Here is a 13,002-nt window from a genome sequence, read left to right as displayed (position 1 = left end):
CGGGCTGTAGGTGAGGTCCAGGACCTCGCCCGGGCCGCAGGCGAGCGCGAGCGGACGCAGGGCAGGCGGCGGCGCCGGGAAGCCCTGGGCGTGCGCGTTCTTACGCTTCACGTTGGCGTCCATGACCTGCAGCTCCTGCAGCACGCGCGGCACGCAGGTCTCGGGGATCTTGATGCCTGCGGACCGCGCGCGGCAACAGCGGGTCAGGCCCTCCGGTGTGGCGCCCGCCTCCCCAGCCCCAGCCCCAGCCCGCCGCCGGCGCGCGCCTGCTCACCAACTTGTTTCTTCTTGTCCTTGGTCTTGAGGCGTACGATCTGCAGGTAGCTGCTGCTGGTGACTTCGGCCATGACGGCGGCGATGCGGCCCCACACGCGCAGCAGCGCCCCGCACAGCATGTAGTGGTGCCGCAGCCGCAGGCCCTGCACGCAGTCCTTGCCCTCCTGCACCAGCCTGCACTGCCGGTTCCTGCGGGCGGACGCGGCTTAGACACGCCCCCGTCCCCGCAGGCTCCGCCCCGCACCTGGGGCCTCTGCCCAGCTCTCAGTACCGCTCATCTCTTAGGTTCTGGCTGTGGTGGCACCTCCTTGGGGATCCGGGGACAACCCCAGATACCCCACGGGACCCCTTCCCAGAGCGGTGTGTGGGTACCATCCCTCAGAGAGGGGCCCAGAAGAGATGGGTGGGACTGTCGGGGGGGGGGGGCAAGATGGGGGGGCACCCGGGCACCCGCCCCCAGCCAGCCCCAGCCCTTACCAAGCAGTGTGGCTGCAGTGCCTCAGTGACAAGGTGTAGCTGCTCTCCCAGGGCTCCCTGGCCTCCTCTGCCGTCACCTGGGGAGACAGAGCCACAAGACCCGGGATGAGCAGCCCATCCCTGCTTCCAGTGCACGAGTGGAGAAACTGAGGCCCCGAGCGCCTCAGGCCCGCTCAGCCTGCACCTGGCAGCCCCATCCTGGCAGCCGGCAGGGCTGGGCACGGACCGCTGGTTTGGAGGCTGCAGAAGCCCCGCCAGGGAGGGCCTGCGGTGGGGGCAACTAAAGAAATAGGGCTCGCGTGCCCCGGGCGTGGGCATCCTGGGGCCTCCCTGCCTGCCTCTTCCCCCGACCTGCCCCTACCCGGTGGAACTTCCGGCACAGGCTGTCGAAGGTCTCCTGCTGGCTCTGCCGGCCGATGTTGGGCTTGTACACGGTGAAGAACTTGCCATGGTTCTGCTCGGCCAGCAGACAGCTCGGCTGGTTGCCACGAACCTGAGTGGGAAGGGGCGGGGTGTGTGAGGTCGGGCCTGCACTGCGCTTCTTGGGTGGAGGTCTCCACTGTGCATGTGCGCAAGAGGGGGCCAGGCTGGACACCACATAGCCGCCCCGCCTCCCAGAGCCCTTCCCCCTTCCCCAAGCCTGGGGTCCTCCCCCAGGGACACCCACCTTGTAGGAGAGGTAGAAGCCGTCATGGGGGCCGGTCAGCTCCAGCGACCTGGTGTAAGCCTCCTCCCACTTCAGGCCACGGTCCACGCTGATCTGCCACGGCACATGGACGTTAGGGGCCTGGGTGGGATGGGTGGGGGCGGTGCGGGGAGCCAGTACCACTCACCTTGTAGAAGACGATCTGCCCATCCTGAGGGTGTCCAGGGGCCAGGAACACCTGCTGGCTCTCCTCATAGATCTCGTCGATGCCCGGAGCCAGGTCTGGGGAGAGGATGCTGGGGTGAGGGGGTCCTGCCTGGTGGGGCACAGCTCCTCGGTCCCGGGTCTCAGCATGCCCGAGGCCTGGTGCGGTTTGGTGGACTCCAGGTTCTGGGCTCAGGGGGGCTGTCAATCCCTGGCACTGCAGAGTGGGGATTCCCCAAGAAGAGGCCCAGCCCCGACCTTGCCCAGCAGCTGGTGGCCTGGGTCCCAACCCCGCTTCGCCAGCCATTCATGCCAGGCGCGACCACGCAGTGTGCCCTTTGGTGTTCCTCTCTGCATGGCTGCCCTGGGGACAGTCAAGTAGCAGTCAGCTGATTTTCTAAATTGAGTTTTACTGGCTGAGACCTCTGGCCCTTGGTGTTCTTGGCGAGCGTGGCGGGTAGGCCCTGCCCTCCACCGGCACTTACCCAGAATGCCCATGTCGTATTTGCCCTCCCTCTTGTCCACCTCGATGAGGTGGTCGAAGGTGTCGGAGAAGTACTGGAACAGCGCGTTCTGCTTGTGCACCTCCAGGCCCAGGATGCGGTTGAGGAACTTGGTGATGGAGCAGTCTGTAGGAGAGGGAGGGACGTCAGGCTGCATCAGGCCCTGCCTGTCCCGACCGGGGCCCAGGGGGATGGGTGTGCGGGACTCACCCTTCTCCACATCCAGGCAGCCAGACCGGGACTCCCGCCCGCCGATGCCAACTGACAGCAGGCCCTGCTTCATGTCTGCGGGAGGGAGGGCTTTCGCACGTGTGCCTGGCCCCGGCCCGCCCGAGGTCCCCTTGCCACCAGTGCCTCCCTGGTGACTGTGTGTCAGCGATATCTCGGGACACAAATCCAGTCTGCCCATCCCAGTGCCTCAACCACTCCCGCAGGAAGACCGCCCCACGCGCCTCGCGCCCAGCTCACCGCGGAAGAAGGCAGCGTCCCCTCCGGGGTAACCCTGGGGCAGGGGCACCTTGTTCTCCATCTGGTTCAGAATGGTGGCGAGGACACAGCTGAGGGCCCGGGCGCCGTACTGAACAGAGGGGCGAGGTCAGAGGCTGGACTCGCGGACCGGGGTCCCTCTTCTCCCAGCCCGTCTGCCCTGAGTACCTTGTTCTCAAAGTTGTACTTGCTCAGGTCGCGGGACTCGGTGGCTCTGCGGTCCCCGTGCGTCAGGGCCCCCTGCCGGGATGGGAGCGTCACACATTGCCCGCGTCCCTCGCTCCCCTCCTCGGCCGCCCCAGCCCCCCTCGCTCACCAAGCTTTCCAGCCGCTTGGCAACGATGGAGGCGAACCTGCGCTCCCCCGCCAGCTCTGAGATCAGGAAGATGTATTCGGGCGCTGAGACCTGGTTGGACCGATGGGTCCGGCCTAGAGACAAAGAAGGCTCTCAGGGAACAGGCGGTCCAGATGGGTAGGGGCGGGGTCAAGGTGAGAAGGGCGGGGCCTCCTGGGGTGGGCGGGGCTCACCGAACTGCTGGATGGCACGGTCTGCACTCCAGGGCAGCTCCAATGTTATGTGGACCCGGCGCCTCTGGTTCTGGACCCGGCGGTCAGCTTGGAGGGAGACGCCGGAGCTGGAGGCCTCCGAGATGATGGCCACGAGCTAAGGGGACAAAGACAAGAAAGGTGGGTGGGGCGGGCAGCCACCTGCTCTTCCTCGCTAACACAGCCCACACGCTGGGTCACCCTGATGCATTGAGAATGACCCGTACAGCAAGATGGGGTGCATATCCATGGGGGGCACATAGACTTAAAATCAGGTGTGGCCTTTCCCCCTATGCCCCTGAGGCAGTGGCCGCCCTGCTGCGTTCCCACCAGGGCCTTCCAGGACACACTCACGCACACACCTGGAGGCTGGGTGCTCGGCGGACCCTCAGGACTCAGACCCCTGCGCCCCCACCCCCGTCCTAGGGGACCACCCAGGCTCTGGCCCAGACCCCACCTTCTCCCCGCTCATGAAGCGTTCCTTCTCCCTGAGGTTCACATGATCGATGGAGAGGCCCTGCTCTGCCCGCGACTCGAAGGCCACCGTCCCGTCCAGCTTGGATACCACACGGCCCTTCCTGCCAGTCATCTGTGGCCAGAACGAAGGACAGGCCATCAGCTGGTGTGGCCACCCAGGGGGGGTTGCCCATGAGTCTGTTTCCTGTCCCTGCCCTGTGCCCCTGGGTGTGGGGGAGCGCTGCGGACCCGGGGCCAGGACGCCGCCTCTGCCCTGGGCTCAGGCTGTCCACGGGGTGCACAGCTGGGACTGTCACTACCCCAGTCTTCGACCCCGAAACCAGGCCCAGAACCCAGAGGCCGAGGGCACGCAGGGGTGGGGGTGCAGTGGGCACGCCTCCCCGACACTGCCTGCTGCCGTTGCCCCAACTCCCAGGACTGGCAGGAACTTGGAGAGGCCACTAGGGGGCGCCAGAGCCCCAAGTCCAGGTGGTGCGGCTGCGGAGCTTACCTCCGCCACCCGCTCAGGGCCCCCCAGCTGGTCGATAAGCTCGTCCAGGGTGTTGACAGGCAGCTCCCGGCCCAGCATCAGGACCTTGGCCAGCAGGTCCTGCTTCAGCCGCTCCACCCGCTCCAGGACGCCAGGGCCGTGCAGGTCCCGCTGCGGAGGGCACGTGGGGCCTGCAAGGCCTGAGGGGCAGGGGAACGGACCAGTCATCCTGGCCATAGCCCCACCGATGGTGGGACTCGGCCTTGGGCCCGAGGACAAGAGGGCTCCTGCCAGCCCCAGCGACGGCCAGGTGCAGGGGCGGTGTAGGGGTCCGGACACCCTCCCTACCCCGACTGTGGGCATGAGCCCGGCTCTGCCGCTGACCTCCCTTCTGGGTCTGTGTCACCCTCTGTAAGGTGGGGAAACGCTAGGTCACGGCCCTCACCCCGGTCATCTGCCGGGAGCCCCACGGCATCCACGATGACCACGTCGTCATCTGCCAGGGACTCGGGAGAGGAGTGGAAGTCACTGTCCAAGCCCGCATCTGACTCTGTGCTGCTGTCGTCGCTGATCCGGATCACGCCTGCCGCCTCGTATGCCTGCCTGGACGCCTTGGCTCCTCGGCCCCGTGGCCGCCCTGCAGGGGAGGAGCCAAGGGTCACCTGGGCCCAGCCTGGGGCCCAGCTCACGGCGACTCACGACGGGCAGTGTGGCTGGACACTGCCCCGGCCGGTCTCTCTTAGGAACTGGTGGTCGGTGCCCTCTGGGCCTGCTGCCCCCCGGACGCCCACCCCACGGCGGGCCGTGGCTTCGCTCTTCCCTAGCCCTCCCTGCAGGTGGGTGCAAGGAGAGGGGCTGCCGTAACGAGGTAGGGGTCCGGGGTCAGGCTTGCCGACAGGGTCCCACGTGCTCTGCAGCAGAGCAGGCAGCGGGAGTAACTGGCCAACCTGGGACGACACTCAGAACGGAGGGGCTGGAGGAAGGCCCTGGGGGGGGGACGGGAGGTGCGCCAGGAGGGCCATGGCCAGTGCTGTGGCGGGCGGGCGAGGGGCAGGGGCGGGTAGGCGAGGGGCAGAGGCGGGCGGCAGAGGGGCAGAGGCGGGCGGGCGGGCGGGCGAGCTGCAGGGGCGGGCGGGCAGGGAGCCAGGGCGGGTGGGCGGGCGAGGGGCAGGGGCGGGCGGGCGGGCGGGCGGGCACTCACGCTTTCTCTTATTGCCCGCCCCTCTGTCTCGCTTTCTTTTGGTTGAAGGAAAGTGCTTCTGAATTAGCGACAGAAAGACGCCTCTGAAAGTGAGATGCAGGGTTCATCGTAACTATGAAGCGGGTGTGCTATCGGCCAGGTGACCGAAGGGGCCTGGGTCCGTGTGCGAGGACTTCTGAGCATTCTGGGGCAGGGTCTCGACCCACGGTCGGGGAGCCCGTGGCTGCGGGGGACGCAGTTTTGCTGCAATGGACGACGTGGGGTGGGGCCTCTGGGTGGGACCGACCACCTTTGAAGGACAAGGGGGTGGCCACATGTGGTGGCTTCCAGGACTGGGGCGGGGGGGGGTGGCAGTGTGAGGGGCTGGAGACTTCCTAGAGAAGAGCAGCCAGGATGAGGGGTGCCACTCGCTAGGACCTGTGCTCACTGTGGGCTAGGAAGAGAGGCCAGGGGCTTTGGGGACCCCGAAGGTGAGGCCCTACATTCCAAGTCCTCCTCCTTAAAACAACCTAGCGCACGTGGGGCAGGGGCTCCTGGAAGCCTCGTTCTAAAATCCTGGGACCCTCCGCTGACACCCTGTGAGTCCCACGGTTTTGCGGCTGAGCTGGGCCTGAGGTCTCAGAGAACAGGACTCAGCGAGCAGAGCCCGGGCTCCTGGGTGGCCGTCCTGCCGCGCCCCCAGCGGTGCCACTCACTCTGCGGCCGAAACGAAGCAGTCGAGCTGGCCGTCCTTTTCATCCAGCACCTCCCGCGTCCGTGCCTCTCCTGTGGACTGCAGCCCGATGACCACACACTGCGGGGGCGGGACATGAGTGGGCGCTGGGGTCCCTGCCCACAGCCCCTGGGCCACAAACCAGTCTGCCTCAGTTTCCCCCTCCTGTTGTGTCCCAGTGACCACCAGGCCCCAGACCCACTCGAACCCACCTGGGAACCCCATATGGCAGCCGGCATTGGCTCACCTGACCCCCGACTACTGTCCACCCTGGTCTCCTGGGGACCCGCCTGGCCAGCGGGGACCCGAGAGCCCGGGGCAAGGCGGTGCCGGCCACCCGCTACAGGGAGCTTGTACAGGCAGGACGGACCTTGTAGACCTCAGCTCTCCATGCCCACCCACCCTCTGGGGCTCAGCCCAGCCACGCTCGGTCTCGGGTGCGATTGTGAGATGGACGTCGGTGCCAGTCGGCCCCTCGGGCAGAGGGACGGGGTCCTGGGTGCCGCCTGCGCCCACCCACCTTGTCCCGGGCCAGCTCCTCCTGCGCCAGCTCCACCAGCCGGCGCACCTTGGCGGCGATGCACAGGTACTTGAAGAAGCGCTGGTGGGCCGACCAGAACTGACCCCACAGCGACTTGCGGGACTCCAGGCCGATCCAGTCGGCCGCCTGCTGGAACACGCCCAGGGCCTCGGCCCACTGCAATGACAGCCACATGCCGCCAGGTTCGCCACTGCCTGGCTGCCCTGGCCCAGCCCGCTGGAGCACAGGGCGGGGTGGGGGGGGTCATCCGCAGGACGACACGGAGGCTCTGCAGACCCCCGAATAGTTGGAAAGGTTAAAAAACTTAGACAGGCGGTGCCTGCAAGGTCGCAGTGAGGGTGGCTCGGCTGCCAGGCACAGGGCTGGTTGGCCACAATGTCAGGAAGGGGCAGGGACACCTGGAGGGACTCCTGCCAGCAGTCACTTCATTCTTGACATTTCAGGGTGGTCCTGCCCCCAGGCGACACCGGGCGGTGTCTGGGACCTCTGTGTTTGTCACATTGGGGGTTCCTGGCATCCAGCTGGGGCAACAGTGAGGCCGCTCAGCCCACAAGCCCAGGACGCCCCACAGGATGCCCCACAGAACGACCTGGCCCCAGTCAGCTGTACCTAGTGGGACCCTGTCTCGGTTTGAGCTAAGGCTAAGGCACAGGCAGGGCCAACGCTGAGGGCTTGTCCCAGGCGGATGCGACCTGACGTTGAGGATGAGGAACCCATCTGCACGTGGAGGAGACGGTGGGGACAGGCCAAGCCACAGTGCACAGAGACGTGGATACGGAAACCAGCCTGGGGCAAGTGCTTGTGCCGTGGGAGGCAGGCAGTGGCCAGCCATGTGCTCCCACAGCTACGATCACGTAAGCATCCCAGCTGACTCCGGCCAGTGGGCCGGCTGCTCCTCCCTCTGCGACCTGACAAGCCCCTAAGACAGATGCTGACAGCACTGCCCGGTTCTGCAGGGTGGGGCGCCACGTGTCCCCCAGGTGGAGGCGCGGCCGGCTCACCAGCAGGGCTGCACGGTTGTAGACCCGCTCGAAGGCCGGGTCCAGCGGGATCTCCTCGACGCGGAAGGTGACACCGCTGAAGCTGAGCTGGCGGGCGATGTACATGCCGCTGACCTTCATGTCCATGGCCACGATCTCCATGGCGCCCACGCCCCTGCAGAGGGAGAGGGCTGCCTGAGCACCCCCGGGTCCCAGGACGGCTGGTGCAGGGGCTGAGCCCTGGAGGGTGAGGGTGGGGTGCAAAGGCCCGCACTGAGGGGGGCGGGGTGCAGGAGCGGAGAGGGGCCCTTTCCACAGCGATGGCATGGGAGTGCTGGCAGAGGAAGGGCAGGGCTTGCGGTTTAGGCCCCTTTGGCTGTGGGCAGAGCGAGGGCCGGTGCGGCATGGGCGCACCACGGCCACAGCGATCCGGGTCGCGGCATGTGACGACCGGGCGCCTGCAGGCCTCCCCCATCTCCATCCTGGCAGGAGGGCACGCACCTCTTCTCGACGGCATGCAGAAACTCCTCGAAGGTCCGGAAGGGCGTGCCCTCGCCCCAGATGCCCAGGCGGTTCATGTAGATCATGTTTCGGGGCTCGGAGGCACCTGGGGGGTGGGGCGGGGGTCGCTGTTGGCTCCTCCAACCCAGCAAGGGCAGGGGGCTGTGGACACAGCCCTGGAAATGAACCAAGGATCACGTGCCGGGAGCTGAGGGTCCCAGGAGGAGAGTGCACACAGCCAGGGATGGGATGCTGCGGGGCGGGCATCGGAGCCAGCTGGCAGAGGGGAGGCCCTGAGCACAGCTGGCATCTGAGGAGCTACGCAAGGCACTGCTGCCCTGGGGAGCAGCCTCGCCACGGGGCCGGGCTGTGAGGGCCCCCCAGCAGCAGAGCTACAGAGGGGAAGGGCAACTGATGGCACAGTGCCCGGGGCCGAGCACCACCATCGGATGCCGACGCGTGCGCGCGGGCCCGCCCCCGCCCGCCACTGTCCCTCACCAGTGGCGCTGGCATAGACCACCCGGGCCAGAGGCAGCTTGTTCTGCAGGTCCAGCACGGCCCGGCCCATCTTGGTGCAGCTGGCGTTCTTGGCTTTGTGGCACTCGTCAAACACGATCTGGGGTGGCCGTGCGTTAAGGACTGTCTGGAAGGCAGCTGCCCCAGCCTGCCCTTTCCTGGTTGGGGGGGTTTAGCGAGGCGCTGGGGGCGGGGTTGTCTGACCACAGGTGGGAGCCTTGGGGTTTGCACAGCCACTAGGGTGAGTGGGAAATAGCCTCTAGGCCCCGAGGTGACTGCAGAAATGTGGCATGTGACAGCACGGACATCTTATAGACAAAGCCGTACACTGAGGAGCATGAGGTAAAGAGGCCTCTGAATAAAAAGGGTGGCCGTGACTACTCCCTTGGGAGCTGGGGTCTCTCTGTACGATTTCTCACAAGTCGACATGGGTCCCGTTAAAAAAAATACTAAAAAAAACAGTAAGATGTATAAAGATCTCAGTATTTTAAATAGAAATGGACAGGCAAGTACGCCTGCCATGGGCCTATTTTAAAAACGAGGTGCGTCCACACGCGCGTGCTACGCGTGCAGGGCTGACGGGATTCGCAGGAGCCAGGAGAAAGAGCCGGGTGCTGAGCACGCAGGCCCTGGGTGGGACGTGCTGTGCTTCCCCACGACCGCTTTCCCCAGGCTGTGCGCGGTGTCACCTCGCCTCGCTTGTCCTTGCTCACAGGAGGTGGGCTGCGCTAAAGCAGATGTCTAACCAGTAAATCTATACCCTCGCCCAGAAAGGACACAGGGCCCACAGCCCTCTTGTCTCTGCACTACAGTGGGCGATGCCACTTCCGGGGATGGCCCCGAGGACACGGTGAGAAGGGGTGGTGGGGCGCGTCCCTGTGATCGGAGGGTGGCCACGTCAGGGCGGTGGCAGAAGCGGGGCGTGTGGGACAGAGCGCGCCCGCCCGGGCTGAGTGGGAATGGTGATGGGAGTTGGCGCACAGGAGACAACCTAGGGGGCGGCGCTCAAGGGTGAGCGCCCCACAGGACGCCCAGAGCACCATCAGTGCCAGGCCAGCCCAGCCAGCTCCTCTGGACTGGGGGGCGGCCTCTGCGGGACCTCCCACCTGCTGCCCCGCGGGGCCCAGAGCCGGGCTGAGGGGGTTTGCGGAGGCGGGCGAAGCTGTCCGCCTCCTACACCTCACTCTCCTACAGGCTGGAGGCAGCAAAGCTGTCCAAGCTCCGAGACAAAAAGCTAAGGTGGCACCCCAATCCTGGGTGGCAGGACAGCGAGCAAGGGCTTCTGTGCCCCACGGCACCGCCAGTCGACACTTTCCCGCCACGAGACGCCACCCAAAGTCTGGCCAGCTGGAGCTGGGTGGCCGAGCCAGACGTCGAGGCTCGCCGGCAGTAGTCACTGAAGGAGCCCCCGCCCAGGCAGTGCCGGGACACACGAGATCCTCCGCACCTGGCGACATCCCAGGCTGCTCCCCTCGGCCCCGCCCCCTGGCCAGCCAGGATACGACACCGTCGAAGGCCGACCCGCACCACTCGAGGATCTGGCGGATGCGTGTGCGGTGCTGCCCGCCGGCCTGGCTCTCCCCGATCAGGGCGGAGTAGGTGGCGAATAAGACGCCCTCTGAGGTAGTGTTGTCGCCATACTTGATCTGGGAAGAGGGGTGGATGTGGGTGCGCATGCAAAGGCGCGGTGGGCAGGGCCGCCCCCCACACCAGGCGGTGGGTGGGGCGATGCACCCACCTTATTCAGCGCATGCACGGCGATGCTGGAGGCGTCGATATCCCGCAGGTCGCGCTCCGCGTCATACTTGAGGTCGTTGGAGACGCTGAACCTGCGGGGTGCAGCCGGTGGGTGTCAGGGCCCACTCTCACGCAGGCCCCGCCTGTCCCGCGTGCGGTGGTGGGGGGTGTCGGAGGGGGCGCTCACCATAGGGACTTCTTGCGGCCCCGCAGGTAGTTCTCCAGGATGATGCCGGCCACTGTGCGCCCCTTGCCCACGCCTGCGCCGTCGCCGATGAGGAAGCCCGCGCGCTGTCCACCGGGGAGTAGGACCTCGTGTTGCTGCGGGCGGGGACAGCGGTCAGGACTCCCACATGGGACGGAGTCGGGCGAGTACCGAGATCCCCCCACGTGGGACGGGGTCGTGTGGGAGACACCGGTGTCACCTGGCAGGCGTAGGTGATGGCCTCCAGCTGCAGGGCGGACAGGACCCCGCTGTCCGAGACAGGCAGGGCGAGGGTGTAAGTGATGTCCGGGGGCGGGACGCTGGACAGTGTGCTGGTCTCCACCACGCGGTCAGGGTGCTGCTTCCCAATCTTGGCTGCAGGGGTGTGGCCAGGGCAGGTCAGGGGCATGGCCAGGGCCTCAGGGAGAGGGACCAGGATGCAGACGGGGACCCTTGAAGAAGGGCGAGGGCCAGAGCAGGGAAGGGGGGGTAGGCAGGCCCCCTCGCTGGGCAGGGGGGCGGCTTACTTTCCATCACCCGCGGCTAACTCTGGTCTGTGCACGGTGCGGTTACAGCCAGACCACGGTGACCGAACTGCCCCTCCCGGCCCATCTGTGCTGCTCCAAGGACCCAGGGACTGCGCCCCCTGCAGGAGCCCAGAGGCCGGGCAGGGCTGTGCGGGTCTGCGGCCTGTGGTCTGGGGATCCCCGGGCATGCAGGGGCAGGGGCAGGAGCGGCACTCACACTTGGATGGCACGTAGTCCGCGTAGACTTCCGTGTGGCCTAGCTCCTCCGACTCGTCCTCCTCCGCCTCGTCCTCCTCCTCGGGCTGACTCTGAGACTGAAGGGCCGGCAGTCTCATGGTGGGGGCAGTCCTGTCCCCCGGCACTGCTAGCCTTCCCCCAGGGGCAGGGGCCTGGTCCCCGGCCAGCCCAGTGTGGGGGCGGTCGGGGATGGGGGAGCCTGACCGTTCCCCGCCCCTGCCGCAACACGGTACCTCCCAGAACCCATTTCCCCACCTATAAAAGGGGCAGACCCTGCTTCTAAGCGGACCCAGGGTCCAACATGCAGCAGGTGCCTCCTGATCCCAGGAGAGGCCCAGCTCACCTGGTAGCTGATGAGAAGTGGGGTGCTGGGGAGGGAGGATGCGGGGTCCTCGAGGCCTGAAAACGGATCGCTAGACAGGACCAACTAGAAGGGAGATGAAGCGCAGAGTAACATGAGCCTGCCTGCAGGCCACCGAGTAGGGGCAGCACCTCCATGGGCCACCCTCCTGCCTCATCTCCCCAAAGCCGGCTGCCAGCACTTGGTGTACAGGTGGCCCGTGGGGGCGGGGCCTCCAGCTGGCTGGACCACCCTCGTGAGAAGGTCCCAGAGCACAGTCCCACCCTGGGGAGACTAACTGCCCACGAGTCTCATCCGGGGGCCCGAGGACTGGCAGGATGGATGGGCTGGCACAGGAGACCCAAAGCCACTGGGGCTGTCACCCTGGACCTCACCCTGCCCAGCCTCAGGGAGAGCACCCTGGACGCAGGCTGTGAGTGAGCGCAGGGCACAGCATGGGTGGTCCACACCCGGCTCTGTGCATTTCCAAATGTCCTCGCTCTTAAGTACAAATCACGAAGGTCAGGTGTGGCCGTCCTCAGCCTCCTCAGCCCCACGGGACCCGCACCGGGAGACCGATGGCCGGGAGTGCTGGGTGTCCTGGAGCACAGTGCATTTACGGCCTCGGGGGACAAGGGTCACTACGGGATTCGGCCACGTTATAGCCGACTTGACTGCCACGAGTCTGGCTGTCTCCCAGGGCCGAGCGCGTGTCCAGGGTTTTTAACGGGAAGATAAGCGGAAGTGAGGTGCAGCGAGGCCAGGAGCCTGCACGCGAGTTCCGCGCCCGTTTTTTTTTTAATTAGCAAAAATGGACAGCCTGGGCCAGGTTCCTGAAAGCCCAGGCCGGGCTCCCAGCGTCGGGTTTCAGCTGCCCCGCTTCCCTCCTCCCGAGGACTGGGAGTCGCCAGAAGGCCATGAGGCGTGGGTGATGGCTCTGTCCCATTGGGCTCCTGCACCCAGACATGGGGACTGGCCTGGGTCACTGGGTCGCCCGCTGAGGCTGCCAAGGGCAAGGAATCTCGCTGGGCTGCCGGGACACTTCCTGTCCCCCTGCCGACCCCAAGCGGGACTGTGCGCCTCCCAGTTCCATCTGCTCCATTGTCCGGGTGCGGACACTTCCTGTGGGCCTGTGGGGCCCAAGGACACTGAGGACCCTGAAGGGCCAGGCGGCGTGTGCCATCCACGTCCACCAGCGTGAGCCCCCCGTGGGCGCTGAGGGCCCTGCCCAGCCACTAGATATAAGAAGCCACTTGGACACAGCCACCTTCCAACCCAGAAAGGCCCAGCCAGCCCTGCCTCCGGCACTGGATGCCACCACAGCCTGGTCCTGGGCACATACAGGAGTCGGGGCCTGGCATACCTGGGGACCCTGGTCACCTGTGACCCCTGTGGGCTAGCCTCATCTCACCCTCCTGGCT

At 66.5% G+C, this 13,002-nt stretch overlaps 1 protein-coding gene across 1 annotated transcript in view; it reads right to left on the bottom strand.

The window, feature by feature from the left end:
• Nucleotides 1-13,002, bottom strand: part of SBNO2 (strawberry notch homolog 2) — a 40,652-nt gene that overhangs the window by 1,072 nt on the left and 26,578 nt on the right. The window contains exons 5-31 of the mRNA XM_023520470.1: nucleotides 11,585-11,668; nucleotides 11,222-11,318; nucleotides 10,698-10,852; nucleotides 10,460-10,593; nucleotides 10,274-10,364; nucleotides 10,038-10,181; nucleotides 8,518-8,635; nucleotides 8,020-8,125; nucleotides 7,540-7,693; nucleotides 6,518-6,694; nucleotides 5,981-6,078; nucleotides 5,286-5,368; nucleotides 4,530-4,721; nucleotides 4,106-4,275; nucleotides 3,596-3,727; nucleotides 3,121-3,256; nucleotides 2,909-3,021; nucleotides 2,761-2,832; nucleotides 2,575-2,683; nucleotides 2,317-2,391; nucleotides 2,089-2,232; nucleotides 1,587-1,681; nucleotides 1,421-1,513; nucleotides 1,115-1,246; nucleotides 754-830; nucleotides 275-465; nucleotides 25-176 (exon numbers count right to left, since the gene is read on the bottom strand). Of these exons, the coding sequence (XP_023376238.1) occupies nucleotides 25-176; nucleotides 275-465; nucleotides 754-830; nucleotides 1,115-1,246; nucleotides 1,421-1,513; nucleotides 1,587-1,681; nucleotides 2,089-2,232; nucleotides 2,317-2,391; nucleotides 2,575-2,683; nucleotides 2,761-2,832; nucleotides 2,909-3,021; nucleotides 3,121-3,256; nucleotides 3,596-3,727; nucleotides 4,106-4,275; nucleotides 4,530-4,721; nucleotides 5,286-5,368; nucleotides 5,981-6,078; nucleotides 6,518-6,694; nucleotides 7,540-7,693; nucleotides 8,020-8,125; nucleotides 8,518-8,635; nucleotides 10,038-10,181; nucleotides 10,274-10,364; nucleotides 10,460-10,593; nucleotides 10,698-10,852; nucleotides 11,222-11,318; nucleotides 11,585-11,668 (3,324 nt within the window). The remainder of the gene's footprint in view (nucleotides 1-24; nucleotides 177-274; nucleotides 466-753; nucleotides 831-1,114; nucleotides 1,247-1,420; nucleotides 1,514-1,586; nucleotides 1,682-2,088; nucleotides 2,233-2,316; nucleotides 2,392-2,574; nucleotides 2,684-2,760; nucleotides 2,833-2,908; nucleotides 3,022-3,120; nucleotides 3,257-3,595; nucleotides 3,728-4,105; nucleotides 4,276-4,529; nucleotides 4,722-5,285; nucleotides 5,369-5,980; nucleotides 6,079-6,517; nucleotides 6,695-7,539; nucleotides 7,694-8,019; nucleotides 8,126-8,517; nucleotides 8,636-10,037; nucleotides 10,182-10,273; nucleotides 10,365-10,459; nucleotides 10,594-10,697; nucleotides 10,853-11,221; nucleotides 11,319-11,584; nucleotides 11,669-13,002) is intronic.

The sequence above is a fragment of the Pteropus vampyrus genome, unplaced genomic scaffold (genome assembly GCF_000151845.1).
Source record: "Pteropus vampyrus isolate Shadow unplaced genomic scaffold, Pvam_2.0 Scaffold267, whole genome shotgun sequence".
Classification (NCBI taxonomy): domain Eukaryota; kingdom Metazoa; phylum Chordata; class Mammalia; order Chiroptera; family Pteropodidae; genus Pteropus; species Pteropus vampyrus.
This window is presented reverse-complemented; position numbering and strand designations above follow the sequence as displayed.